Source organism: Dunckerocampus dactyliophorus, chromosome 7 (genome assembly GCF_027744805.1).
Source record: "Dunckerocampus dactyliophorus isolate RoL2022-P2 chromosome 7, RoL_Ddac_1.1, whole genome shotgun sequence".
Lineage (NCBI taxonomy): Eukaryota > Metazoa > Chordata > Actinopteri > Syngnathiformes > Syngnathidae > Dunckerocampus > Dunckerocampus dactyliophorus.
This window is the reverse complement of record NC_072825.1, coordinates 27398639-27425905: the sequence shown is the minus strand read 5'-3', so window position 1 is coordinate 27425905 and position 27267 is coordinate 27398639. Positions and strand designations below refer to the sequence as shown.

Sequence of the window (27267 nt, the reverse complement as noted above, 5' to 3'; positions counted from 1 at the left end):
AGTAAATAGTTGCATCCATACGGGAACGGATCACTGGGTGAAAGCGATGTAATACGAGCAGTATTACATACGTGTATGGCGTGGCCCAGCAATGTGCACTGTCGTCGGACACCTTCTCCGAGCAGCCCCTGTGCTGCCACGGCGCGCAGGAGATCCAGAGGACAGAACGGGGAGAGCCACCTGCCGTTGCTGAGAAAGGCGCACTTTTGTCGGACACAAACACAGGCACTTTGTCGGCCAGGACATTAGGCATTTAGGGGAGTAGGTAAGGTTTGTCGTCTCATGGGAGTTTCTCATGCTTTGCAAATGTTTCGAACAGCAGGTGGATGTTTCAGGAAGCTGTGGCGCTGCGAAAATCTTTCTTCAAATGCACGATGAGGTTGGTTGTATTAAATTCATGGGTTCTGTGCTATGCCACCACGGGAAACTTGTGCATGACAAGTTTTGCACTCAGCTACAACGTCTTTTTTGGACTTTACAGAAAAACATCACTCCTACTCCTTGTTAAACACGCTAGCACATGCTGTTGTTGTGATCATGCACGTTCTGCATGCTGGTGCAGAGTCTGGAATGGACTGCTTGTATTGGAGTGCCAATATCAGTGATGTTTGATGTAGGCTGATTTAATCCTATACTGTTTTTTGGCTGATATCAGACTTTACGGACATCTATCTTTGTATGATTACAGTCATTAAGTTATATACTTGGGACATCAATATCAGGCAAATTTCTGCATGTGGTCCAGCAATGAACGAGGTGCATAAAACACACCAAAGTGTGTGTAATAGCTTGATGCCTGATCATTTACACACAACTGCATTTGACTGGATCATCTTCTAGCTGATGATGATTCATTCAACTGGTGGGTGGATGGAACTGATTTCAAAGGTACCATCGGTGTCTGTGTGTGTGTAAGTGTGTGTGCGCATGAGTGGGTGTGTGTTAGTGGCGAGTGCTCTCACTGGTGTATAGCCTGCAGGAACTTCCGCTGGTGTTTGCGGACTCTGGAGTGGTCGATCTTCTTCATCAGCTTGGTGTGCTTGTAGATGAGCCAGGTCTCCCTCAGCACGTTGGCCGCCGCGTTCTTTATCTGTTCCCAGACGACACACACACACACACACACACGCACACATAATCATTACAACAGGTCGCCCTTGGCAACAGGTTTGTCCGGCATTGATGCAGAGAGAAAACAACACTTAAGCATGGCTTCTTTTTCTTAAAGGCTGCCCTCATTCTCAGTGTCTCATCACCACACACCACACACACACACACACACACACACTACGCTGCTTGCCAAAGCTTTTCAAGTGCACATAAACAGCTCTCTCCTGAGGGACTTTGGGCAATGAAAGCCAAAGCGAGTGTCTCCCTCGCTGCAGCATATGCCACAATACAGTACAGTATTTTCAATACAATGCACTATTTATATCTGAAATACAGTATATACTAGGCGTGTCACGAGACACCCAACTCACAAGAAGAGACGATGCACGAGGTGGGGTCCACGAGAAGGAGACGAGACGAGATTTTAACATTAAGTTTAAGAAACGTACAATGAAAAAATATGGCTGGACAAACAAACTTTCTAATTCAACCGAGTCACAAAACCATGCAGGTGCGTTTTGAAATGTTTAGTGTCCCACAAATTGACGCTAAACAATATTAACGTCAACATGTTTTGAGGCCAAATATTATGATCATCCATCCATCCATCTTCTATCATCACTAGGGTGCGGGGGTATTCTGCAGCCTATCCCAGCTTACTTCAGGTGAGAGGCGGGGTACACCCTGGACTGGTCGCCAGCCAATGGCAGGGCACATACAGACAAACAACCATTCACACTCACATTCATACCTATGGACAATTTAGAGTCTCCAATTAACCAAACATGCATGTTTTTGGAATGTGGGATGAATGATAATATCTAATAATAATAATGAGTAATATATCATAATAATGCAATATTTCCTTTCTTTCACGTTGTGGAATTGGCGTAACATGCATTTTCTCACAGACAATTCATACTGTCTGTCAAACGTTTGCAGCATTTCTTGAAATGCTGGCTTTTCAACTGTATTAAAGAGCAGCTTTCTGTCAACGCACACCGTTTTGCGGTATTCTGTTGGATTTAATTTGCCGACCAAAAGGTCACAGAGACAAATAGCGACCGCATGACTGTCACTCTGTTCGCCGTTGTTCTATGAAGTGTTTAGATGTTGAAGCCATGCACAGAGTGAACCTTCTCTCTGCCTGTTTGGAGACGAGAGACGAGGAAAGCAGAGGCACATGCACATGGCAACATATGGAGGCCGGCAAATTTATCAAGTTCTTTTTAATTTAACATGAGATGAATGGATTTTTTCATTATTGCGAGGCTCTTTTTTTTTCTGAATGAGAACTCTTGTCACGTTTTGATGTTGCGAGATCTTGTGACATCCCTAGTAGATACAGTAGAAGTCTAGATACATACGGTATATACTGTACCTATTGTATGGCACGTAAGAGACATAGAGTAGAAGCCCAGGTTGCTGCTTCAGTCCAATGCAATGTTGAAACGATGCTCAGTGGCAGGATGGTTATTTCTCCTTATTTACTGCTCGGAAATGGGCTTCAGTGGCAATTATTTTTATATAATTAGGACGGGAGATTGCTGAGATTTAAAAACAAAGCAGCGTCTTCTCTTTTGGAAAAGTAAGACTCAGCAATTAGCAGAATACAGACAAACAGTATTTGTGAAGCGACTTCTTATTCATACTAATAAATGTTATTTACCTCTCTGTAGGCACTGGCAAGCACAGCCTTTCCAAGCACTCAGTGCCAAAATAACTACAATGCCGAGATACGTAAAAAACAAACACAACAAAAGAACATTAGCTCACACTCCTCACATTTCAGCAAGCATTCACTTTAGACAATAATGGCTGTGTGTTGACTCATTATCAGTGGGTAGTAAATTGTACTGCTATACAAGATGTACACTGACTATTCTAAAGTATATCCAAGCTTCTTTCTGTAGTATTGTAACTTGAGAAGATATAATAAAATGACTGCTGATGAGTGTACTTACGTTTGTGAGATTCTGTACAGGATATGTATAACAAAGAAACAAATACCGGAAATTCTGTGTGTGTAAGTCGCAGGTATGCACGTCATAAAATGGGATATTTAGTGCACAGAAAGACGTTTCACATGAAGAGTTTTTAAACTTTTATAAATGCTTTTTTTCCAGACAGTGGTGCAACACCGCTAAATAACAGTGCAGAACAGTACACAGCTAGTTAAAAACAGTGCCAAATAGTGCATGTAACATACAGTACATTAACAGTAGCCTACTCTCTTCCGTGTCAGAATTAAAAACAGCGTCCTTGTCAGCTCTCTCTCTCTTTTCGGTGAGCTATGTCCTCCTTCAACTGGCAGTAGTCCTACGCGAAGCAGCCGTGTTTCCTTGTCTTGACAGCCAAATTCATTGCCATCCATCCATCCATCCATCCATCCATCCATCCTCTATGCCGCTTATCCTCAAATCCATTGCCTTTAACTTGAAAGCGGCATCATTGTTCATTTCTTCGTGTATTTTCTATGAATGGAAGCTTGTCACTTCGGATATGCACAATGCATCTACACTCCGGTACAGTAAGTGGCGGTATGCACCTAACGCAACGTTAGTTGCGACACGTCATAAACCAAAAGAAGAAGAAGAAGAACGTCTACATCCGTTGCGTACGTTTTAGGTAAGGTCACTTGGGAAATTGGATATTACACACTATTTCCACTGGAGTTATCCTCTGGACTTCACTGGACTTCACATGGACTTCTGGACCACGATACAATGGCACCTTTGAGACGCCATTGTGTGTGGATCCCCCCGGCGCAAGTGCCAATACAGTATTCCCTCATTTATTGTGGGTAATAGGTTCCCAAAATAGCCTGCAATAAGTGAAATCCACGAAGTAGCCAACTTTTTTCTTTTCAATGATTATGTGTTTTAAGGCTGTAAACCCCCCCACCATACACTTTATACACTTTTCTCAGACAGGCATTAGCATTTCACCACGTGTCTCTCTTGTTTAAACACTCTCAAAGAAGTTCGAACACTGTATCTACGCTCTTTTTTTGTTTTCATTCAACGTAACAGGCTTTGCAATCTTGGTGGTATATTTATGGTGTTTACTGAATAATCCAAATTCAACAATGTTTTACATTTCATAGTATAAACTGTAAACTGGAGTGTGTGCATGCGGAACCGGCTCCACTCAACGAGAGCAGAGGGTTAGCAAACGCCGAGAACCGTGGCGTGTTTTGGTTGTGTCCTGAATTATGATGGACATTCTTAGTCATAGTGTTTTCTGAAATACATATTTAAACGATTAGTAGTAGTTCTAGGCGATGTCATGAGACTAGAATGTGAACATACCAAGCATCATGGGATATGTCGTTTTTAGCCATAAATTAGCTATACCGATGTATAAGCCACAGGGTTCGATATTTGAGAAAAAAAGTAGCGGCTTGTACAACGAAATTTACGGTATAAACAACAGTACCACTGAGCCTGATACCACTAATAAACACTAAAGTAAATACAGCTAAAATGAACTTCAATTTTGAAAAATACTTAAAAAAAAGTGTATGGACTCTTAAAAGAAGTACCAAGGAGTATTGAAGCCACCCCGAAAAGGAAAAAATATTGTATACGTATACAATGTTGCACTTGAAACAATTCAACTGTTATTGTAAATTCTCTTCATTTGCAAAGTTGATCAAGTAGTTTGCAATAAACCAACAAAAAACATGCTCAACACATCTTATATTACAAAGTTATATCATATATACAGTATATGTATATATGTTAAGGATATATAGTCACACAGTATGAGAAAAAAGCTTTATCATTGCGAGTAAATGAAAAATGTCATAACTGTATGAGACTGTATCAGTTAGAAAAAGAAGTTTTAATATAACAAGAATAAGTAATATTATGATCAATAACTAGTCATTTTACAATAATTACGTCAAAACATGAGAAAAAGTACTAACTTTAAAATAGTAAAATGTTGCTGTGAGAAAAAAAGCCGTGAATCGTAATTGTTTGCGAAAGAAAGCACCGATTTTGAAAGAATAAGATCAAATTGTGAGAAAAAAAGTTGAAAAAAAAATCACAATATTTTGTAAAATTTTGTAATAGTCGTAGTAGGTTGCGGAAAAATTGTATTAATAAAAAAAAAAGTCATAGTATTTTCAGAAAAAAATCAATATTCCAACAATCAAGTCATCATAGTTGTAATTTTACAAGAAAAAAAGAAATTTTAAAATAATGAAGTCATAATAATTGCACCTGAATTAAAAAGTTGTAATAGAACAAGCACAAGGTTCTATTTTTTTTACCATAATAAATCTTTAATATTATGAGCAATAACTAGTCATTTTACAATAATTAAGGCAAAAAGAAAAAAAGTACTAATTTGAAAAGAATAAAATCATATTGTGAGAAAGAGTCACAATATTTCAGGTCAAAATAGTTTGTGAAAAAATCTAAATATTATGAGAAAAAAGTCACTTTTCAACAATATTGGACATATCGTGGCATAGTGATTTGCTGGCAATGTCTAATGTCAGGATGCAGAGTCGAGACACGCAGGGCGGCTTGAACGTGTAACAAAAAACAAAAGCATAGCAGACAACAGCCGTACGGCAAGCAAGGACCAAACAAACACACCGACAGGCTAAACTAAATAATAAGAAACCAAATTAGCCACAGGTGCGTGTAATAATGAACGTAAAGACGGCAGAATACATAAAGGAACAAAACTGAAGTAATACAAAATAAGAGCATAAAACCGGAAGTAAGGAATAAAAGTGTAAATTAACAAACTGTCACGCAGGCTACAACACAAAGTGTGACAAATAAAGCCGTAATAATTGTGATTAAAAAAAAACAACTAGCAATTTTAGGAGGAAAAAGTACTAATTTCAAAAGAATAAAATGATACTGTGAGAAAAAACTTAATATATATAATATAATATTTCAAGTTGTAATAATAAAAGGAAAACATTTTTCTACTTTTAAAGAAATAAAATCATATTATTAAAAAAAAAATCACGTAATTTTAAGTTGAAATAGTACAATGATTTTTTTTAAAGAATAAAATCATATTGTAAGACAAAATCCAAATTTCAAGTCGTAATAGTATGACGAACAAAACTTGCTAATTTTAAAAGACTAAAGTCATAATATTACGAGAACAAACACCAACCATCGAACAATAAAGTTGTAATAGTTGTAATTTCCCCCCCAAAAAACAGTAATTTTACAATAATTAATAAATAAATTTACAAGAAAAAATTTGTCGAAAATTTGTTGAAAAAAATCACATAGTGAGGAAAAACTCACATTGTAAAAGTATAAGAACAAAAGTACTGCCATAAACTCTTGTAAAGTTTTCCCATAATACATTGCGTCTGAGCAATGCATTCATTGAGGCGCTGCAATGACGTCAGCCTCCCTCTGGGCCGGGCTCCTTTGGCTTCCTCTGGTGGACAGAGACATTGCAGCGCCATCCACCATTTTCTATGCTGCTTGTCCACGTGGACATGTGCGGCTTATACACCGATGCGGCTGATGTACTGTATGTACAAATCGTGTTTTTCTTCCAAATTTAGTGGGTGCGGCTTATACACCACGGTAACGGTAAAAGAATAAAATTATTGTGGAAAAATGTAGCAATATTTCAAGTTTGTTAGAATGCAAGAAAAAGTACACATTTTAAATGAATAAAATCACATTGTGAGAAAAAAATCCATTATTTTATGTTGTAATTGTACAAGAAAAAAATCAACAAAAGAAAAAAATCATATTGTGAGAAAAAAAGTTGTAATAGTAGTCAGTAGTCAGTATTGAATCAATATTAAGAGAAAAAAAGTCATAATAATCCTACATTAAAGTCGTAACAGTAGCAATTTTCGGAGAATAAAACTGTTATAAAGTATAACAATAACAATATGTATAACAATATGGCTGAGTTGATGATGAGGACTGTTGTTGAGTTAGCCTTCAGTAGAAGTTTAACAAACCATGAAATGGGCTGCCGTGACCACTGCGCTGACTGCTAACTTTACATAAAACTAAATTATTGCGGGAGCACTTTGAACATATAAAAATGTGGTTTCTGTGGCTCAGAAGGACTATTTTGTTTGAGTACCATAAATGTACGTCTGAGGAACATGAAGTGTAGTAATTAATCAAAGGTTGCTATGTAGAAGAAAGGCTGCCAACGCGGAGGTTATGTCGGCCATACCGCCGACAAGTGACGTCCGAATCTGAGAGGATGTAAATTGAATGAAAGACTTCAAAGAGATGCTGAGCACTGAACAAAGAACAATTATACCCCCGTCTGAGGAGCACAAAAGGACCCCAGCAGCGTGGCTAATCAGCACCCAGCCCCTGCAGTCAAGATCTACACACACACACACACACACACACACACACACACACACGCACACAAACACACATCACCCACACAATATGCTCACAATACTGACCCTGTGTCTTTGACATGTACTGTTCAATGACACACGAGTAATGATACTATAACTGTCCCCTCTATAATTGTCATAGAGAAACAATGCAACCATAGCCTGTCGTCAATGGAACAGCATCTTGGTACCATTTTTAATTATTAGCTTCACCAAAGACCTTTTTCTTTTAATCGCCACGCTTATGTACAGTTTTGGGGTTGGTATACACGCTGCATCTGTATTTTTGATCACAAAACGTGCTTGTTAGCATCCTATTAGCTTGATAATACATGTGTCACTGCGCAATACGCAATACCCGGAACGCAGTCGGTTCAACGCACGTGCAGAACGCGTCTCCATACGGTCGTCCCATTTTTCGGCAGTAACGTTAGGCATGTGTAATCTACGCCATCCATCCATCTAGTTTATGGCAGTAAGCAATACACGTGACGTCGCAGAAGCGCTGTCATAAAAATGTGCTAAAGGAGGAAGCGAAGTAGTCCTCGCGCATACGGGTACGTATGGAACAATATGACAATATGGAAACAGGAAGCAGAAGTCATTTCTGTCACTGGTCTATGATGTCATCAGCGACTCTGGTGACAGTTGACTCTGTAGCTCTTTGCTAACTAACACCAGTCTCAAAAATGTTAACACAAAACACCTTTTTATAGTTTCACAATTACAGTTTTACATGCAGAAAACAATTGGAAATGCATATAAATACATGTAAATGATAAATGAAAGGGGTAAATGAACATCTAAGGTTACTTTGACCTTCACTGAAGACTTGATTTTTGCCAAAGACACGATGTGGCGGCAAGATCAACACGGAATGCACTTCTGCCACCGTATTTATGGCTTAAAAGTGCTATGAAATGGTATTTGTATTTGTGCCGAGTTGCATCATCACCTCTTTTTTCCTTGCGCAAAAACCCCCCTAAAAGATGTGTAAATACGTTGTTGGGATCGGGTGTTTGGGACTCTAAAAAGGTATAAATACGTCTTTGGTATTGAAAGAGTTAATTACAGATCGCTGTAACCACTCTGTTTGATAAGGTCCGTGAGGCGGGCCAACTCAATGCTCAAACAGTTCCACGAGCCAGATGAAATTGCAGCACAGGCCGGATTTGGCCCCCGAGCCTGAGTTTGACAGGTATGGCTTAGGGTATGTTGACCAAATTGGACCTCGGTTGAAAACATCTGGACACCCCTGTCTTAGGGGTTTAAAGTGTTGTTAAGTCCCTGTTTACAATTACCTGTTTGAATCCAAAGCGCCTCTCAGAAGCACACGTTTGTGTCCTGGCACATGAACATGCTCACTGGCCATTAATCTGCCCGGTCGTGTTTGTCAGTTGAGTCATTAGCGCGAGATAAATGAGGGCCGATGAGCTTCGTTTTTCACACAACGCCATCACTTTTCGTCAACAACGCCAGCAAGCTGAGACAACTGGCAGAGGCCATTACTACCACCATTGGGAGTGGTTGAGGACTACACTGTAGGTACTTGGGCACCATATTTGATATATCATATACTTCTGGGGTTTTCCTCCAACACAGAAGAGATCCTCAGGAAGCTGAGTTGTTTTGGAGTGAACAAAACAGTTTCACTGACACTGAGTTTCTACCACTGCTTTATCGCGAGCATGTTAACATTCTCATTTATCTCGTGGTTCTATTTAGTTCATCCTCAGGATAAGACACGCCTACTCAGCATCACCAGAGATTGCTCCAAAATCATCCACCCTCTTAGACACCCTTTTAGAGCCTTTTCTGCGTTTTATGACCAGCAAATAACCTGCACTGCTCACAGGATCGAACGTGACGCGTCACACGCGCTACGCTCTGTGTTTGAGTGGCTTCCATCAGGTCGAAGGTTAAGATGCCTACGCTGCAGAACACAGAAGTCCGGCTTCTGAACTTCTGAACTCCTTGTCCAGATATTGCACAACCTCCATTTAATTGATATATTTTACATTTTTCATTTTACATTGCATATGTATGCATGTGTGTCTGTTTTATTGTCTGATGTTCCGTTTCTTCTTGTCCTGTTTTTCTGCATTCTGCTCTTTGTGCCTTTATTTTTCAATTGCCCCTCAGGGATAAATTATGTGTTTGAAATTGAAATCAACCACCATTTGTAGCGTGCAGAAATTGCAGGCAATGCTAACACATCACCTGAAAGAAGCTAAGTTCAAAGGTCGGACCCACTGATGGCCTTCACATTATCAGGCTATTTTCATCATTTATTTGGATTGGTGTCCAAAAATCATGTTGGAAAGCTTGTAACTTACTAAACCATACACAATTTGCATTTGAAAAGAAGGAAAATGTTCAGGGAAATAGGTGAAATGAAACCCAACTGCCCCAATGAGGTGCAGCATTTCCTGAGGAAAGTGGGAGGGTTTGACATGTGTGACTGAAACTCGGTACCATTATGTAAACGGCAGCAACCACACCAAAAAACCAAGTGGATATCGGTGCAGGAAAACATAACGTACAGTGACTGCTCGGAATGGCCGATATAAAGATACAGTGGAACCTCGGTTAGCGTCCGCCCCGGTTAGCATGTTTTTCACTTAACGTCAAAAATGTACACCAAAATTTTGCCTTCTTTTACGTATATTTTCCCGTTAGCGTACAATACGGCACACGTCTTGCCGTGATATTAATACACTGTGTGAGTCCAACAGCGTTCTTTATGTATTTTTCTCACAAAACGTCCTTAGCTTCGAACAAAGAAGCTAGTTTGCTAAGTTACAAAATGGAAAACGGAACTGGAAGTCAGCTACGTAGCCCGTCTATGATGTCATCAGTAGTTGACTCTCAAAAATGTTCAGACAAAAACATGTTTTGATAGTTTTACATGCATAAAACAATTTATGCACACAAATTATGAATACGGAACCACCTTCCTATTTTGCCATGAGTTATTTATTGAATTCAATTCAGTTCAATAATGTTTTTCATCTTCATTATCAAAATGTTGGCACATGAAACTTTCTGTGGGTTATTGAGGTGAGAAACACTCTTGAATTCAAGAAATAAATGTCAAAAAAGGAAGGTGGTGTCCGTGTGGCGTCTCGCTGCAACATCGTTTCTTTGGGGACACACACATCAAGAATCACGTCTTCAGTGACGGTAAAAGTATCACTTTTCACTTTCATTTTTCGTTGATATGTATTTATATGCTATAAAACTATAGAAACATGTTAATTGTTAACATTTTGGGCTTTCAGGAATGGATGAATTGCATTAGTATTATTGCTGATGAGAAAATGGTTTAGCGTCTGTTTCAGGTCAGATAAGTTCAGTTCAGATAATTTAGACCTTCTAGAACGAATGAATGAGGCTAACCAAGCTTACACTGTCTATGATTGAAACAATTTTAATTCTACGGTCCTGTCATGATAATGCATACTGATGACTCAACCTGAGAGTGACAAGCTGCAACAAGTCAATGTCATGTAGCGGCTGTAGTTAGTGCGACTAGAGTATGACGTGGCCCCAGTCCTATAAGTGAGATCCCCAACCTTTTTTAACCCACAGACCAGTTATTTGACTGCACTGAACAAAAGCCTCCACAAAGTACAGTGGAACCTTGGTTAGCTTCATTAATTTGTTCCAGCAGGTTCAACGCTAACCGAAACAGAGGCTAACTGAGCTTCCGGTTCCAGTTGCCATTTTGTAACTTAGCAGCGGGCTTCTCTTTTAGAAGCTAAGGACGTTTTGTGATGAAAATACATTAACTTATTCAATGCCAAAGAAGTTATAAAGCCCAAACGCTCGATCCCAACAACGTATTTATACGTCTTTTATGTTTTTTTCCGTGAGGCTAAAGGAGGTGCTGATGCAACTCCTCACCAGTGGATTAGGCTTGAGAGCAATTTTAATGCCATAAAACGGCCACTAGGTGGCAGAAGTGCATCAAGAGATGAAGGAGAAACACGTGACAGGAAGAGGAAGCCCTGCATAAAAGGCAAACGCATTGTAGGGAAATTTTAACGCATGCAAACGAACACACACACGCACGCACACATGTGCACACACATAGTTCAGTTCCAAAGGTGAAAATTGTAAATAGTCCATGGTGTTATATTAATAACAAATTGTTATTTTAATGTTAACAAAATCCCCTTTTTTGTATTGTTTATGTTGGTATAGTTGTTTAGATATTTGAGCTGTCACAAATGCAAACAATATTTGTGTCAAAGTGAAAATTATGCTCGGAATGTATCTTTTCACAAAATGCTCTCCCTTTTCTGAAATGTTCTGTAACTGATAATTTCCTACTTCCCTTCTACTGCTGATAGAACAGAAAAAGGTAGAAACAAACGTTTTTTCTGATGAAAGACGGGAGTCTAATCTTTCTTTTGGTAAATTCCATGTTTATTTAGCCATCGATAACAATGTCCTGTGTGTGCCTTGAAAGATCAGTCCAAATCGTCTAATATGGCCGATACTGAAGGGGTTGTCTTTTTTTGTCTATTTTTCTGTGCAGCTCTACTTGCAACTTCCAGCCAGCTTTAATCGGTGACACACAGACACGCACACACACGCACACACACACACACTGTTGCCTGCAACATTTTTTTTTCATTTCCCAAAAGGGACTAAAGCAGCTTAGCTCCATTGATAAAGTTAAATGACTCATTGAAGATTGTAGCTAAATGAACTCCACAAGAAAGAAAAGAGGAATTGTCACAGCATATGGTTTGTTCTCAGGGAGCCATGTTGGTGCCATATGGTCAGTTTGGGGCAAATATGAGCCCCGCCTGCATGGCACACCTTATGGCGCGTACATGAGAGACCTGCTCAAACAAGTGCCGTTAAGACGCACTGTGACGTATCAACCACACTGACCCTTCCTGCCTTAATGACCACTGTGTGTGTAATTAGGTGCAGTGCAACAATATCAGCAAAGAGGGATGTCTTGATGTGTGCTTTTTACGGTGTATTTTCTATACTATACTATATTTTACAGTATAAGATGATAAGTTGATGAGGGACTCTTTAACACTTGAATGGGGAAAATGCCCATTTTTGAAAAGAGTTAAAAATATCGGACTTTCTGTAAGGCCATGAATGCATCACGGCTGACGAGTGCAAGGAAGGGAGGGGAAGCCTGGGAGGGGAAGTTTGCCTGCCTGCGTTTATTGGGACGTGACAGAGATGTCTTTTCCCCCTGCTTGAATAGAAGTCATTTATTTCAAAGTAGTGTAAAAGCGGTCATCCCTGCAGGACAGCCCTGCGCACGCTGGGCTCGAACCGGCAACCACATAAGTCCATTGATTGATAGTGACGTCGAGGAGCCAGCGAGCTAAAAGGAACATGCTGTCAATTCAAAGTGTTGCACATTTCTTGAGGCGTCAGGTTGTGAGATTGAACCAACGTATTATCACAACCCCACTAGTTGGCATCCGTTACACATGCGCACCGCACGCACGTTTGTTGTATTCTGTTGTAACAGGTAAACCAAAGAAAGATGACAACTTTCTAAAGTTTAGAAGATGTTATGTTTGGCGCTTGCTCCTCCGCATTGAGAGGAGCCAGTTGTGGTGGCTCGGCCATCTGGCCAGGATGCCTCCCGGATGCCTCCCTGGCAAGGTGTTCAGGGCACGCCCGACTGGTAGGAGTCCACGGGGAAGACCCACATGTTGACGAACTACCTCGAGAAGTGTTTGTTTGCTCTGCTTTAGCTGAGAGGTGTCACCCCGATGATGTCACTTCCGTAAATGTTGGAGAGTCTATGTGCCCCGGGATTCGCTCTGAGGAGCTGGACGAAGTAGCCCGGGAGAGGCATGTCTGGACTTCCCTGTTTCGGCTACTGCCCCCGCAACCCGACCTCAGATAAGCGGAATAAGATGGCTGGATGGATGGAGGTTGCACTGTACATGTGCACATGTAAAAACATGATGACACTCCGTGGAGTGTGCTAAGTCGACAGCAGGTTCGTGCAAATGAACAGACAATGTGATTCGGTTACACCGGTCCACAGAACAAACATTTTTAGCCTCAACTGAAGAGGTAGCTGACGTAGCTAAACTGGCAACCATTTCTCATCTACTGCTTGATGTTTAAAAGGTTTTTCATCCAATGGACTTAAATGAAATAATACTTGCTATCAATGGTCATTTGGGGGCCCTAAAGTAAAAGTGGAGTCCTGCACGTCAACCTGTGGAAACTGCATGCATTAATACATCCTTGCCTGCATGATTTCAGTAAATTAAAGTCACTCCCAAGGCAATTTTCATGCAGTTTTTAAATTAAAAGTGTGAAAAATACCTGAACACATAGGATAACCTTTCTAAATCTCGTCTGGGACTCCAGTAACGGGATGATTGAGTTCAACAAGTGTTAATATAGTGCAACCCCTTTATGTTGATCGGCCTCAGACTAGCCGACTGACGTCTATATATGTATATATATATATATATATATATATATATATATATATATATATATATATATATATACACACATATGTCAATATTGCCAACTTAGTGACATTGTGGCTATATTTAACGAGTAATCAGACCTCCCTAGATTGCTCAAATTTGTTCCGATTTTTCAAAAAAGCAACAAATCTGACCACTTTACTGAGCACTTTTGGAGAGTCTAACATCAAAATATGTCACACTCTTCTCAACAAGCAGCAGGTTCTGCCCTGGGCCCCCTGCCCATCTAAAAGCACACACAGGCAGCTCCGTCTTGCTTGTGACATGCAAAAACACACCAAAAGAACCGACAGAAGAAAGCTCATTTGCATTTCTAAACACATTTGTTTTGCTTTTCATTATTTTTACTCAGGACTTACTCAGGACTTTTGATGAAATCATTGTACTGTAAAAGCTTTACATTCTTTACCGCCACCTAAAGAACAAGGGTATTTGGCCTCAGTGTATGTCTGTGCTCTACCCAGCTTGTTTTTACTATGGAGTGGAAGCTAGCTCATCTCAAGGGATTAGACTGTTCCCATTTGACTAATGGTGCAAACAGTGAAAGATATTGCTGAATGTCCTCCCTTGGCTAACCCTCTTTCTCAAAAGCCGGTGAATTAGCTGACGCCGCTGATTGGCGGCCAAATCAAGAGTGCAAATGTTGCCCAACAAGATTGACATTAAAAAAAAACATAATGACTTGAGAAAGTGGTGCCATTTTTTATACAGACAGTGGCGTCTTGCTTGAATGATCGTGGTGCTTTTAATTGACATTGTGGAGGAGACGCGGCACTAATTTAGCACCCCTTGATGAAATGTACCCTCAGTTCTCCACTGCCAAGAGTACCATGAAAGTGTTGAAGGAGGACTTGCGGCAAAGCTCTAAATGAGGCGCTGGGAGCCATGTAGATAAACCTTTCATGCACTGCATCAAGACCAGGCCCAACATCACACATGAGCAATTAAAAGCTCACACACTATCGACTCAGGAGTTACGCTAACTATTATCAATTAAGATTTTAAATCCTATTAAAGGAAGATGAACACTTGGCTGAGCTGAAATGAACCCTGTGCATTGAGCGTCATTCTCACTGATAAGCTTGCTGTGCTAAGCTGCATTGGATTGTAATGTCATGATGACACAACACTCGTGTGTTGCAGAACAGCTGACTGACATGCAAATGATTCAGGTTTGTAGTTCAGCTGACCGAACCTCGCATGGGTGTGGAACAAGTAGACATGTCCCAGACATGATTCATCAATTTTGCTTAAAGATGTTATATATTGTTTGGAATTATGTTCTACATTGTTCAATCTTTGAAAGCGAACGGTAAATTGGCAAAAATTACATTTATTGTTTGTGACGCCACCCATGACGAGCTTACTCCTGCTGTTCAGTCTCATTTATAGAAGTGACATCATCGGGGTGACGCCTCTCAGCTAAAGCAGAGCAAACAAACGCTTCTCGAGGTAGCTCGTCAACTTGGTTCAGTATATTTTTCATCACAATAGTAGTCATGCCAAAATGTTGTGGTGCTGCTGGATGTTTACAGTATCGAGTGATAATGTGATCATTTGAGACAACAATGGACGAAGCAAGTGCAGAGAATGAGAGACAGATGGACCTCGAGCACACCTCGAGTTCTTCTTTTTTTTCAGTGTTCATTTCACTCATGATTGTTGTGTTCTGTGTTTTGTGTTCATTTGGACTTTGTGTTGTTGCTGTTTTCTGTGCGTTTCTGTATGCAAAGACAACCTGAGTGCTGAGTAGGGGTTCAGGGAGACACACCTGTGGCAGATTAGGCCTACTTAAGCCAGCTGTGACAGATGCAGAGTTGTTTTCAGCACATGCTAGAGCTTCAACGCTGCTTCCCTGCTTGTTGGATTAGCGGCTCATTTACTCCCTAGTAGTGTTCCTGTACCTTCTCTGGCAATAACCAATGCTTGTGTTTTGCTCCGGTGTACTCCGTGTCTCTTTTAACCTATGCCTTTTTTTGTTGTGCTGGCATCCTGCTTTGTTGGACTCTAAAGCCTTTTTACTTCTCCATTAGTTTTGGTAAACCTTTGTGTTAAGCCTTGGGTTTGAACTGCTTTCCTTTTTAATTTTTGGACTTCATTTTGGTTGTACTTTGCGCTGCTTTATGTTGGACTTTTTATCTCTGAGACCTCAATAAAGACTCTGTTTTGTGCTGCCTTGCATCTTGGGTTCCTATCCACAGCAGACATAACAATGACTGCTTTGAAGGAACACATTTGCAAGAACCATTGGGTTTGAAAGTACGGCATAAACGCATTTTCAAAAATATTGCGCCGGCGGAATTGTGCATACACAGGAAAAAAACAAGACGAGAACGACCACTACGTCAAAGTTGCCAGAAAACAGAGTAAGTCATGTCTTGTTTACATATTGGATTCTAAACACTACTCCACCATAGCGACAAGGCTGCAAAGCATTATACATGCACATTATGCTGCATAAACATCTTTTCACACTGACGGTGTAGATCAGTCCAGCGTGTATCCCGCCCCTTGCCCAAAAAGTCAGCTGGGATAGGCTCCAGCATACGCAGCATAAATGAAAAATTATATTTTTGCAGTGCACAAATCCTTCAAATACAACCCCACAAATCCTCCAGCACAGCTGTTATCTGTCAGAACAAAATATAATACAATAAGTGCAAATAAGCATCTCTGAGTATACCAACCAACTTTTGGGATATTTTCCCCACCGAAGTGTCTTTCTGAAGCATTGGCGGTGGCAACTTTCATGACCCTCATTCCTCAGTAAAACAAAGTTAGGTGCTACCTTATTGGCTCCTCTGCCAAGCAGAAACATTCCACAGTCAGTTGACACAATTATTAGTTACAGCATCACACATGCACATAAATAATCAAACTACGTTGATTCATTTTGCTACATTTAAATGAAGTTACTTTAGTTTATTGAATTGAATTTACTTAATTTAGTAGTCGGTGATACGACTCCACTACTAAAAATCAAATACAATGGTGTAAAAAAGTGTTTTGCCCATTCCTGATTTCTTATTTTTTTGCATGTTTGTCACACTTAAATGTTTCAGATCATCAAACAAATGTAAATATTAGTCAATGACAACTACAGACCTTAACTGCAGGCCTCACTTGCCTCAGTTAAGGTCAGTGTTCATGACTCCACCATAAGAAAGACACTGGGCAAAAATGGGCTGCATGGCAGAGTTCCAAGACCAAAACCACTGCTGAACAATTAATGCTTGTCTCAATTTTGCCAGAAAACATCTTGATGATCCCCAAGACCTTTGGGAAAATACTGCAGTTTGACGAGACAAAAGTTGATCTTCTTGGGAGGTGTGTGTCCCATTACATCTGCCGTAAAAGAAGCACCGCTTGAAAAGAACATCATACCAACAGTAAAATATGGTGGTGGTAGTGTGATGGTCTGGGGCGGTTTTGCTGCTTCAGGACCTGGAAGACTTGCTGTGATAAATGGAACCATGAATTCTGCTGTCTACCAAAAAAATCCTGAAGGAGAATGTCCGGCCATCTGTTGGTGACGTCAAGCTGAAACCAACTTGGGTTCTGCAGCAGGACAATGATCCAAAACACACCAGCAAGTCCACCTCTGAATGGCTGAAGAAAAACCAAATGAAGACTTTGGAGTGGCCTAGTCAAAGGTCCTGACCTGAATCCTATTGAGATGCTGTGGCATGACCTTAAAAAGGCGCTTCATGCAGGAAAACCCTCCAATGTGGCTGAATGACAACAATTCTGCAAAGATGAGTGGGCCAAAATTCCTCCACAGCGCTGTAAGAGACTCATTGCAAGTTATCACAAACGCTTGATTGCAGTTGTTGCTGCTAAGGGTGGCCCAACCACTTATTAGGTTTAGGGGGCAATCACTTTTTCACACAGGACCATGTAGGTTTGTTTTTTTTCTCCCTTAATAATAACAAAGTTTCATTTAAAAACATTTTGTGTTCAGTTGTGTTGTCATTGAATAATATTTAAATTTGTGGGATGATCTGAAAGATTTAACATGCAAAAAAAATAACAAATCAGGAAGGGGGCAAACACTTTTTCACACCACTGTCCATATAAAAATAATAATAAAGGATTAGATGTTATATCACGCTTTTCAAGGTACCCACAGTGCTTCACAGTGAAGTGAACCAATCATTCATGCACTCCCCAGTCACACACTGGTGGAGGTAATGTACATCTGTATCCAAAGCTGCCCTGGGGTAGACTGACTGACAGGCTGCCAATTCGCACTTACGGCTTCTCTGACCACCAGCACCAAGTCCATATCGTCCACATCGATGGATTGTCGACATAAACATGGTGGACTTAAATGGGTTCCACAGTAATAGTCCCTGATGAACCTTGATTGATTGGTATCTGAGTCTGATTGGAAGACTTGGGGACTAAAGGGTGATCACTCTGACATCCCGGTAAGAACCAAAGTACAGTGGAACCTCTAAAGCAGTGTTTACACAGTGTTGTGTTTTACCGCTTGTTAATATAGACAATCGTTTTACGATGCGAGAGGACGGGACGAGAGGCACGTTTATTCTTGGACTCAGCTCATCTTGTCAGTAGACGATTCTCAACACACATAACGCACTTCCACCCTTCAAAATAAGAGCGCTGACTTATATTTCGACTTTATCCTTGTAAAATTACTGCTGATTTTTCCATTTTTTGTGTTTTTTGTAGTTTTCTTGTACAATTATATTTTCAGAATGTGCAGCGGGCCTATAAAAAACAGCCGTGCGCCGCAAACGGCCCCCGGGCCGCACTTTGGACTCTGCTCTAAAGTCACGCAAACATTTGAGGTTCCAACCTCCTTTGAGTGTAGAAGGATTGAGCGTGCGTCATTGGGGTCACTGGTGATAATTTATGACTCCAATGAAATTGGCCACATGATCAACGAGCATATTAATTTATGATCTGAGATGTAATCAGATCAAAGGGCAGTTGGCAAACCTATACAATGCCAAAAATGCACATTAGCCTACAGTAAATGATGGAATTTATGATTCCAATAAAACAATAAAGAATGCAAACCTGTAATCTGTAAATTAACATCTAACCTTAGCGTAGCAAGCATATTCCAGACGTGTTTTGTTTTTCCTTTGACTTTTTGGAGATTTTTTTTGTGTAAAACTGTACAATTTTTGTGTAAAACCAAAGTTGAGTGTTTGGTCGTTTTCACATTTTACAGTGGCAAACTTCTTTTTACTCTTTTTTGTGACGGAGCCCTTTTTGCAATGCGCCTTTGTCATTAAAATGAAGGGTGTTTTATTAATTGTGCTTGTTATATTAAAAATAAGGACGTCAGAATGTTCATTATGGTGCATTCACGCTTGTCATGTTTGGTATTTGCTCTGCTAGTACATTATATTTGGTCCAGGGTGAACACTATCTACTGGACCCTGGACCAGACCAAACTAGCGGACCAAGACTGCCTGAGAGCTGGGTCTCTGTCTAAGTCTATTTTTAACAAACGTGTTGTGTTGCTCGTTGCAGTTCGGTGACGACATCGGAAACGCTGTCTCCTTCCAGCATATTTCCGTGTGTGTGTGGAGGAACTCCGGGAACCTCGGGGTTTTTGTTTGCGGGTAGCCCCCTCCACTAGGACATCTCAATAATGCATAAGGAACTCGGTTGTGTATGTGTGTATTTCTAAAAACGGAGTGAAAACATTTTGTCATTTTGTCTTTCTGTCCTGCGTCAAACCTTCCACACAGAATTACCTTCATTGAAGTGACTTTATCTGCCTCAGACTACCTCCCAACGCACACATATTGACAGCAAACACAGACAGTATCATGCAGCATGCTCCAGTAGCCACGGGCTGCACTAATTGGCAATCCATTCTTGTTAATTCATTAAAAGAGGACACCATTTCACTGACAGCATGTGTTTGTCTGTGTAATTCTGTGTATTCCTGCATGTACATACAGTTTGTGTGTGTGTGTGCATGTGCAGCAGGATGGACAGGATGCCGGGGGAGTCTATTGTTGCATTATTCATCATTACAGCCTTGAGTGATTGTGTTCTCCTGTTGAGCTTGGATGATGGCGAAAGGCCCCGGCACATGTAAATCAATGTGCATACAACAGCTTCCATCATTAGCCGCTTTGTAATCGAGGGCAGCAGACAATTACCGCCGCGTAAACCCGAGACCCTCTGAAGGAAATGTCACCATGCACGTTGCACACAAAGAATACTCCTCTACAGTCGCAAATTGGCGGAACCTGTTTAAATCCATGCACTTTGGATTGGATTCAACATAAGCTTGGGGTGTCCAAACTGTTTCCCCTGAAAATCAAGGGATTCTGGGGATCTCTTTGATGTGCTTATGTATTTTTTTATATTTAGTAAAAAAAAAAAAAGCTGAAAAAACACATAAATATTCATTTTCTATACTGCTTCTCCTCATTAGGGTCGCGGGGGTATGCTGGAGCCTATACAGCTGACTTCGGGCGACAGGCGGGGTACACCCTGGACTGGTTGCCAGGGCACATATAGACAGACAACCATTCACACTCACATTCATACCTATGGACAATTTAGAGTCGCCAATTAACCTAACATGCATGTTTTTGGAATGTGGGAGGAAACCGGAGTACCCGGAGAAAACCCACACACGCACGGGGAGAACATGCAAACTCCACACAAAGATGCCCAACGAAGAATCGAACCCAGGTCTTCCTGATCTCCTGACTGTTAGTGTTGGCCAACATGCTAACCACTCTCACTCTTATGCTAATCACTCCACTCAGAAAAATCTGTTTTGTGATTAGTTATTTGTGTCAACATTTCACCTCCTTCTCTTTACATTTTGCATTTTTTGCTGTGTCAATGTGCCACGGGCCATAAAAAAAAAAAACCCAGGCCGCATGTTGGACACCCCTAGATTATAAGTGGTTGTTGAAACCGGAACAAAAATAGTTAGCATTTAGTTAGCTGCTGTGGCAGAAGCCAGGGTCAATTTTGACGCTTATTTTGCACTGAACAGGAAGCCAGTGTGTGCATGCTGCTTCGCGATCATGACGACGTTAACAATACTACAAGATACGTTGACATAAACTGACACATTTTTCATCAAAATGACCCCTTTGGCTCTGAAATTTTGACAAAAGCAGTCGACCGCGTATGCAATGCGAAAAACTGGATGAGTTGGTCCACTTAGACATCAGTTTCTTTTGATGAATCCATTCATTGGTTAGGCCCTAGACCAGGGGACGGCAACCTGCTGCTCTTTTATCCTTCTGTTGTGGCTCCAGCTGGTTTATGCTTCTGTGTAGTCACGACCTCTGACGCCATCCTTAGCCCTGAAGTTCCCCTCCTGAAGTACGAGGGGCAGTGTTTTCTGATGAGTCAACTCGGTGAGAAGCCATGATGAAGCCATCAACTATTTGACTTGTTAGCTTCCTTTGTCGCTAGTGAACAATGGCAACTAAAGGGACACGGAGAGTCGTACTGGAACTGGAACTAATCGACGTGTTACAACACTTTTATTGCGAATATTGATCCGAAATTGGCGGAGAAGGCTTAAAGGAAAACTATGCGTTTTAAAAAAATGTTGCCCTTTGTCCATAATCCTTATGTGAGACATGAACACACATGTCTTTCTCTTTTCTGTGCATTCTAAAGATATAAAAACAGTACAGCTGTCAATTTAATAAATCAAGATGAATCACCATGTCACACTATGTCTGAAATATGCCTATTTTTACTGTTTGCCTATTTATTTTATGAAAGAAAGATAAATGACAGGGCAGGATGTACAGTATGTATTAACAGTGCCAAACTAACTGAACATTTTAATCAAATGAAAAGATGGCGCACGTGTGAAAATCTATTTACCTAACACTAGTTTCTTTAACAACAGAATATTTGAATCAGACTTTAACTGTGTTGTTATGAGCAATGAAGAGTTGCGTTCAAAGACACCGCGTCACTTGAGTTGAATTCACGTTTTGGGTGAATTTTCCAGGATTACCGAGCGTACTTGCAAATTGTACTTCCGCATTAAGAGTTACAGAGTGAGTGAAAAGAATACCCACTTTTTGTTTTTCTTTGCATTTCTGTTGATTTAGACCACACATACACGCATAATTTAGATGTTGTTGTGATGTTCGGAGTGTACATGAACGCATCTCGCGGTCTGTCTGGTGACAATGAGGAAGTCTCGATGCAATGACGAACGGAGTAGACGTGTTTGTTTGGAGTTGGAGAAACATATACGGTGTTGCACTGCTGTTGATGTGTTCAGGTCAGAATAAAGCTATAATAGAGCGCGTGACTGTGTGGGGAGCTGGGAGTGTGCGTTAATTACGCAACAAAATGTAAAGTAATTAATGAAATAAAATAGTTACCGTGCTATTATTGACAGCCCTAATAAACAGCTAAAAAGAGACAGCTCATTGCTGCACGTAGTGGGACGCACCTATTAAAACACCTCCAAAAACCTCCAACAAGGTTTTATGGTTTTATATAGACGCTGTAACCATCTAGTAACAGGTACATTCATGTGGCATGTAATACTTACAGTATTTTGGTCCTTTGAAGAATTACCTGACCTGAACTGAACCGAACCGCATTGATTTCACATAGCAACATAGAAAGGAACGCTACACCTAGCGTTAACTTTTCTAAACCCAAAAACAAAACCACAGCAGCAGGTCCAACATGTAGCTGACCTAGAAGGACCAAACCAATATGAAGCAAGCACAAACAGTTAGTGGTTTGGTCTGCGACATTTCAGAAAAGAGACAAAAATGTCGATCACTGGTTTCCACAGTAAAAGCTGACGTGTGTGAATATCTTGTTTTGCTTAAAACACAAAAATAATAACTGTGCTTTCATGGATGACTATAGGGAAATTACAAAATATTCATATTTGAGAGGCTGAAAACAAGGGATATTCACATTTTGAAATCAAACATAACTACTGTAATTTCTGGTGTAAAGCCGCTGCTTTTTTTCCTCACGCTTTGAACCCTGCGGCTGATACACTGATGCGGCTAATGTGTGGTCGCTTCAGGTCTTGTGACATCTCGTGTGCTTCAGAGCACTCATTTAGTGCTTAATGCCTTAATGCGTGCAGCCTCATTAATGGTGATGTGCGATACCACTCATTTCTTTTATGATTCGATATTGAGTAAAATTCAGGCTGGTATTGGCGATACTGATCCGATACTATGTGCAAATACACCTGGTGTTGGATAAATTTCAAAACGTAGCCTATTTCAAATCATAGCACAGTTCATAAAATAAAGACAATAAGACATCAGAGTAATTGATTTATTTATTTTAAACAACGGTGTATCATTTAGTCAAGGTCTCAATAATTTAGATACTTTCCACTATTACCTCAAATGATAGCATCGCTCATAAATAAGACATCCGCATAATTACTTCATTTATTTTAAACAAGTGCATAACATTTAGACGAGGTCTCAATAATTTAGTTACTTTCCAGTGTGTTCTTATTAATGATATTCACTACTTCAAATGACTGAAGTATCCAAAGCATCAATATTTTGACAATCAATTTTAGAGCCTAAAGATCTGGTATCGGAGGTATCGATATTTCAGTATCGATCCGCACATCACTATTCATCATGGTGTGCTGGGGAAGACAGCATGACTTGGGGGCTGACTTGCCTCGGGGCGGGGGTGGCGCTGGGAGTGACAACGAAAGAAGGAGAGAGACTGACGGCGTGTGTGCTGAGCTAATTGTGGGGCTGTTCAGTTTCAACACTTGAAGAGGACGACATCAGTGGTTTTAGTTCCCAGGAGGAGGATGAGGACAGCGATGGATGACTTTTTTGCTAGGCTACTGTTTAATAGTCATGTTACACTTACAGTTCGGCACTGTTTGGAAAAATGCATTTATTTAATTAAAAGTAAAAAAATCTTTCTGTTTAACATCTTTATGTGTACTAAATGTCCCACGTTATGACGTGGACATTTACCGTTTATAGATTGGCGCAGCCCATTTGTGTACAAATCTTTTTTTCTCTTTAATTTAGCTTACATACCGGTGCATCTTATACACCGGAAGTTACGCTAAATGTGCAAGAAATGCCTAGTTTCGTTTTCCGTTATGTTGACAGCTGCTTATATAGTGCTCTGTTGCTAGGAAATTACGGTGCTCAAGCATCCAAATTGTTGTTGATTAATTGGATAATTGATTTATTGTGGAGTCATCGTTTTATCGTTCCTCCCATATTTTGCCCTTAATTCCATCCCATTTTAATAGTATCCTGTATTTTGACTTTCATGAAAAACGGCAATACTGGAGTAACACATCCTGTAGCTGGTAAAGTTAGGCCTTCAAAATAAAAGAAGCATGCCAGCAAAATACCACTGTTGCACCACAGTGGGCAGTAGGGTGTTTACACCAGCACCAGCAGCGTGGTGACATAAGCCCTGGTCACAACCCACCGTGCGTCTTTTTAGTCCGTAAGTTTTTTGGGGAAGCCACGGCCGCCACTTTTTTCTGAGTGGCAAGAGCAGGGAGAGTGTACGTCAACGCACGTCACTCGCACGGTTGGTGTAAGTATGTGGCCCGCACGCCACGCCTGGCCATGAGCGGTTGCGTGCGTCGTACGTTGCGCATGTGGTAAGTGAGTTGTACGTGCTTACAACGTGCTTGCAACGTGCTTATCATACGGAGGCCGTACCTACATGTGCTGCTCACGTACGGTGTCCTTACTCACTCGCATGTTGATGAACGTGGGTTTTTCCGCCCGATGTCGGGTGGGGGGTGGTATATACAGTATGGGATGACCTTCCGAGGTTCTCCAGAAGTCCCTGCGGCTGCTGCTGACTCAAGATGCCGCCCATTCCACCGCAGAGACTCCAGGTTCTGATGATGCAAAAGCAGCTTCAAGTAGCAGCGCACCTTTAGCAGCACGCTACTTATGATCAGACCCTAAGCCTTAGTGTCTATGGCGTCACCATCTGACTCTTCTTTGCTCCTCCTCTCCTCTTCCTCCCTGGTCCTCTCATCTCCCACGGCCTGTTTCTGTTGGGCCTCTCTGGGCGTGTCCGCTGGCTTTTGAGCTGCAGATGCAGCTGACCCCTTCTTATGTGCATTTGGCATCTTGGCATCGTCCGTCAGCTCTTGGCTTTACTGCAGAAATCAGTGCGCACAACGTGTGTTGTAAGTGCGGGGCATGTGCTTACTCAGTACGTCCATGTGCTCATTGGAGTGCAGAGTAAGCACGGACGGCACACTTATCTAGTGCGTGCTCACTGAGTGAGTGCGTTGTGCGCTCATTGGCACGCGTGTCACCCGGACTGGGGGTGAATCCGTAACCCGACGCAGCCTGGATGCAGCAAAACTTCCTCCTGCACTAAAAGTACTACGGCATCTCTGCGTGCTCCCAAATCCGTACTGAGGAGGTACGCACCACGTACGGATCCCCAATATTCAAATAAACGGCACACACTTCCAAGTACGGCGGTTTGGGACCAGGGTTATAGGTGGCACTGACTTAAACGTGTTCCACTGTAAAGTATATCACATTTTTTTCTAAAATGCTATGACATTCCCGCTTGGAAAAATAATGAATTTCAATATGCCAGCCAACATAAATAAGGCGAAACAAACCTGCCGGGATGGATTAGCAGGGGGAGGATGTGGAAGAGGCTCTGCTCATTTGAAACGACAATAATGAGAATGAAAAAAGCCTTCACATGTGCCTCACGCTCTACAAATCGCTCTAAGGCTGCTCTTTAATCTATTTACACTTACATTTCCAGCACAGGATGCTGCTGGGAGCTCATTCATGTAACTAAATGAAGAAAAACACAAGTTGGTTCATTAGAAAACATGTGGTGTGGTATAAGGATGGCCACAGGACCCCCCCAGTGAGAGTCTCTCTCTTCCTCCCTTGAATCTGTGAAGTCATTGATCATCCCTCCTCACTCTGTCTCTCACGTAGCCCGCTGCCATAATGTACTCTACATATTTGATACGGGCGGCTATTTTTAAAACGTGGGTCTTTCAATTGTATGAAAAATTGAAAAGGGCCAGAAGAGGGAGTGAGGGAGGGACGGAAAGTGGCCGAGATGAGGAAAGGAAAGGAAATGCGGTGACAGACTGCAATGGAGAGAAAGAAAGAGAATTACAGTAAGAGATACAAATGTCACACTTGTGGAAAAAGGGGGGCGGTGGAGGATGGAAAAAGATCAGTGATGGAAAGAAAGAGAGACATTCGGCCGGTGAAAGTTTGCCGGAGATAACCTTTTATTGCCTCCGCTCTCTAAAATAACATGGCACTCTGTCACGGGAACGCTGACTGTGATGTTGTCGTCGCGGAGGGCGAAGGAGGCGCGGCAAAAGGACAAGCTGTCAATCCCCAGTTATCGTCAAAAACACCCAAAGGGATCAACTGCTCATACATGCAGCATGTGCTTCTTTCCCCAAACAACTGGGAACACATCAAAACCCTGTGACATTTAAAATCAAAGTGGAAGTTTGTCAGATAAACGGTGAAAATTTCACCTGCGGAAATATAAAATTACACTATAAAGTGCACTGCTACTGCTACTGTGAACGCATTTCTTGCAATATGCTACAGTTGAAACCCAATTACAGTGGAAGCCTGGTTAGCATCATTAATTCCAGAAGGTCTGATTCTAACCGACATGGACGCTAAATGGATATTTACATATGAAATAGTGTAAATCCAATTAATTTGTTCCAAAAGGCCAAAAATGTTAACACAAAACACATTTTTATAGTTTTACAATTATAGTTTAACATGCAGAAAACAATTCAAAATGCATATAAATGAATGAAAGGGATAGACGGATGAATAAAAAGTCACAAAAGCCATTGGACTGCAGAAAAAAAATTGACAGCAGTGGTCGGGTGTTGGCTTCAACATTTAACCCTTTTCTCATTGTGCCTTTTGCTCTATGTTTCTACCATTTTTGTTGTTTTTTAAATTTTATTTTATTTCTGCAGTGATGCAATGACTAATGAGCCACGGGCCGCGGATGGCCCTCCAGCTGCACTTCGGCCACCCATACTTTTGTGGATCTTTGTCGGGGTCGGGCTCGTGGCATCGGCTCTATGAGCAAACTACAACTCAGCTTGCTGGCTTGAGCTTGAGGAGCGAAAGACTGGTGAATGCGTTACGATAGTCAGCCCTAGCGGGCCGCAGCTCGAATGCTTTTTTGGAGGTGCACGTCTATGGAGTTATATTTGTGCCTTCATTTTGCGGTTGCAAAGGAAGATATTGAGCCATATTTATTTGCAATAATTGCTGTCCTCAGACACATCAC

The 27267-nt window shown here is 41.1% G+C and overlaps 1 protein-coding gene across 1 annotated transcript in view; it reads right to left on the bottom strand.

Annotated features, from left to right (window-relative positions):
- The window catches only part of kcnn3 (potassium intermediate/small conductance calcium-activated channel, subfamily N, member 3), a 145147-nt gene that overhangs the window by 15195 nt on the left and 102685 nt on the right, over positions 1–27267 (bottom strand). Inside the window, exon 8 of the mRNA XM_054780640.1 lies at positions 963–1090. Within this exon, the coding sequence (XP_054636615.1) occupies positions 963–1090 (128 nt within the window). The remainder of the gene's footprint in view (positions 1–962; positions 1091–27267) is intronic.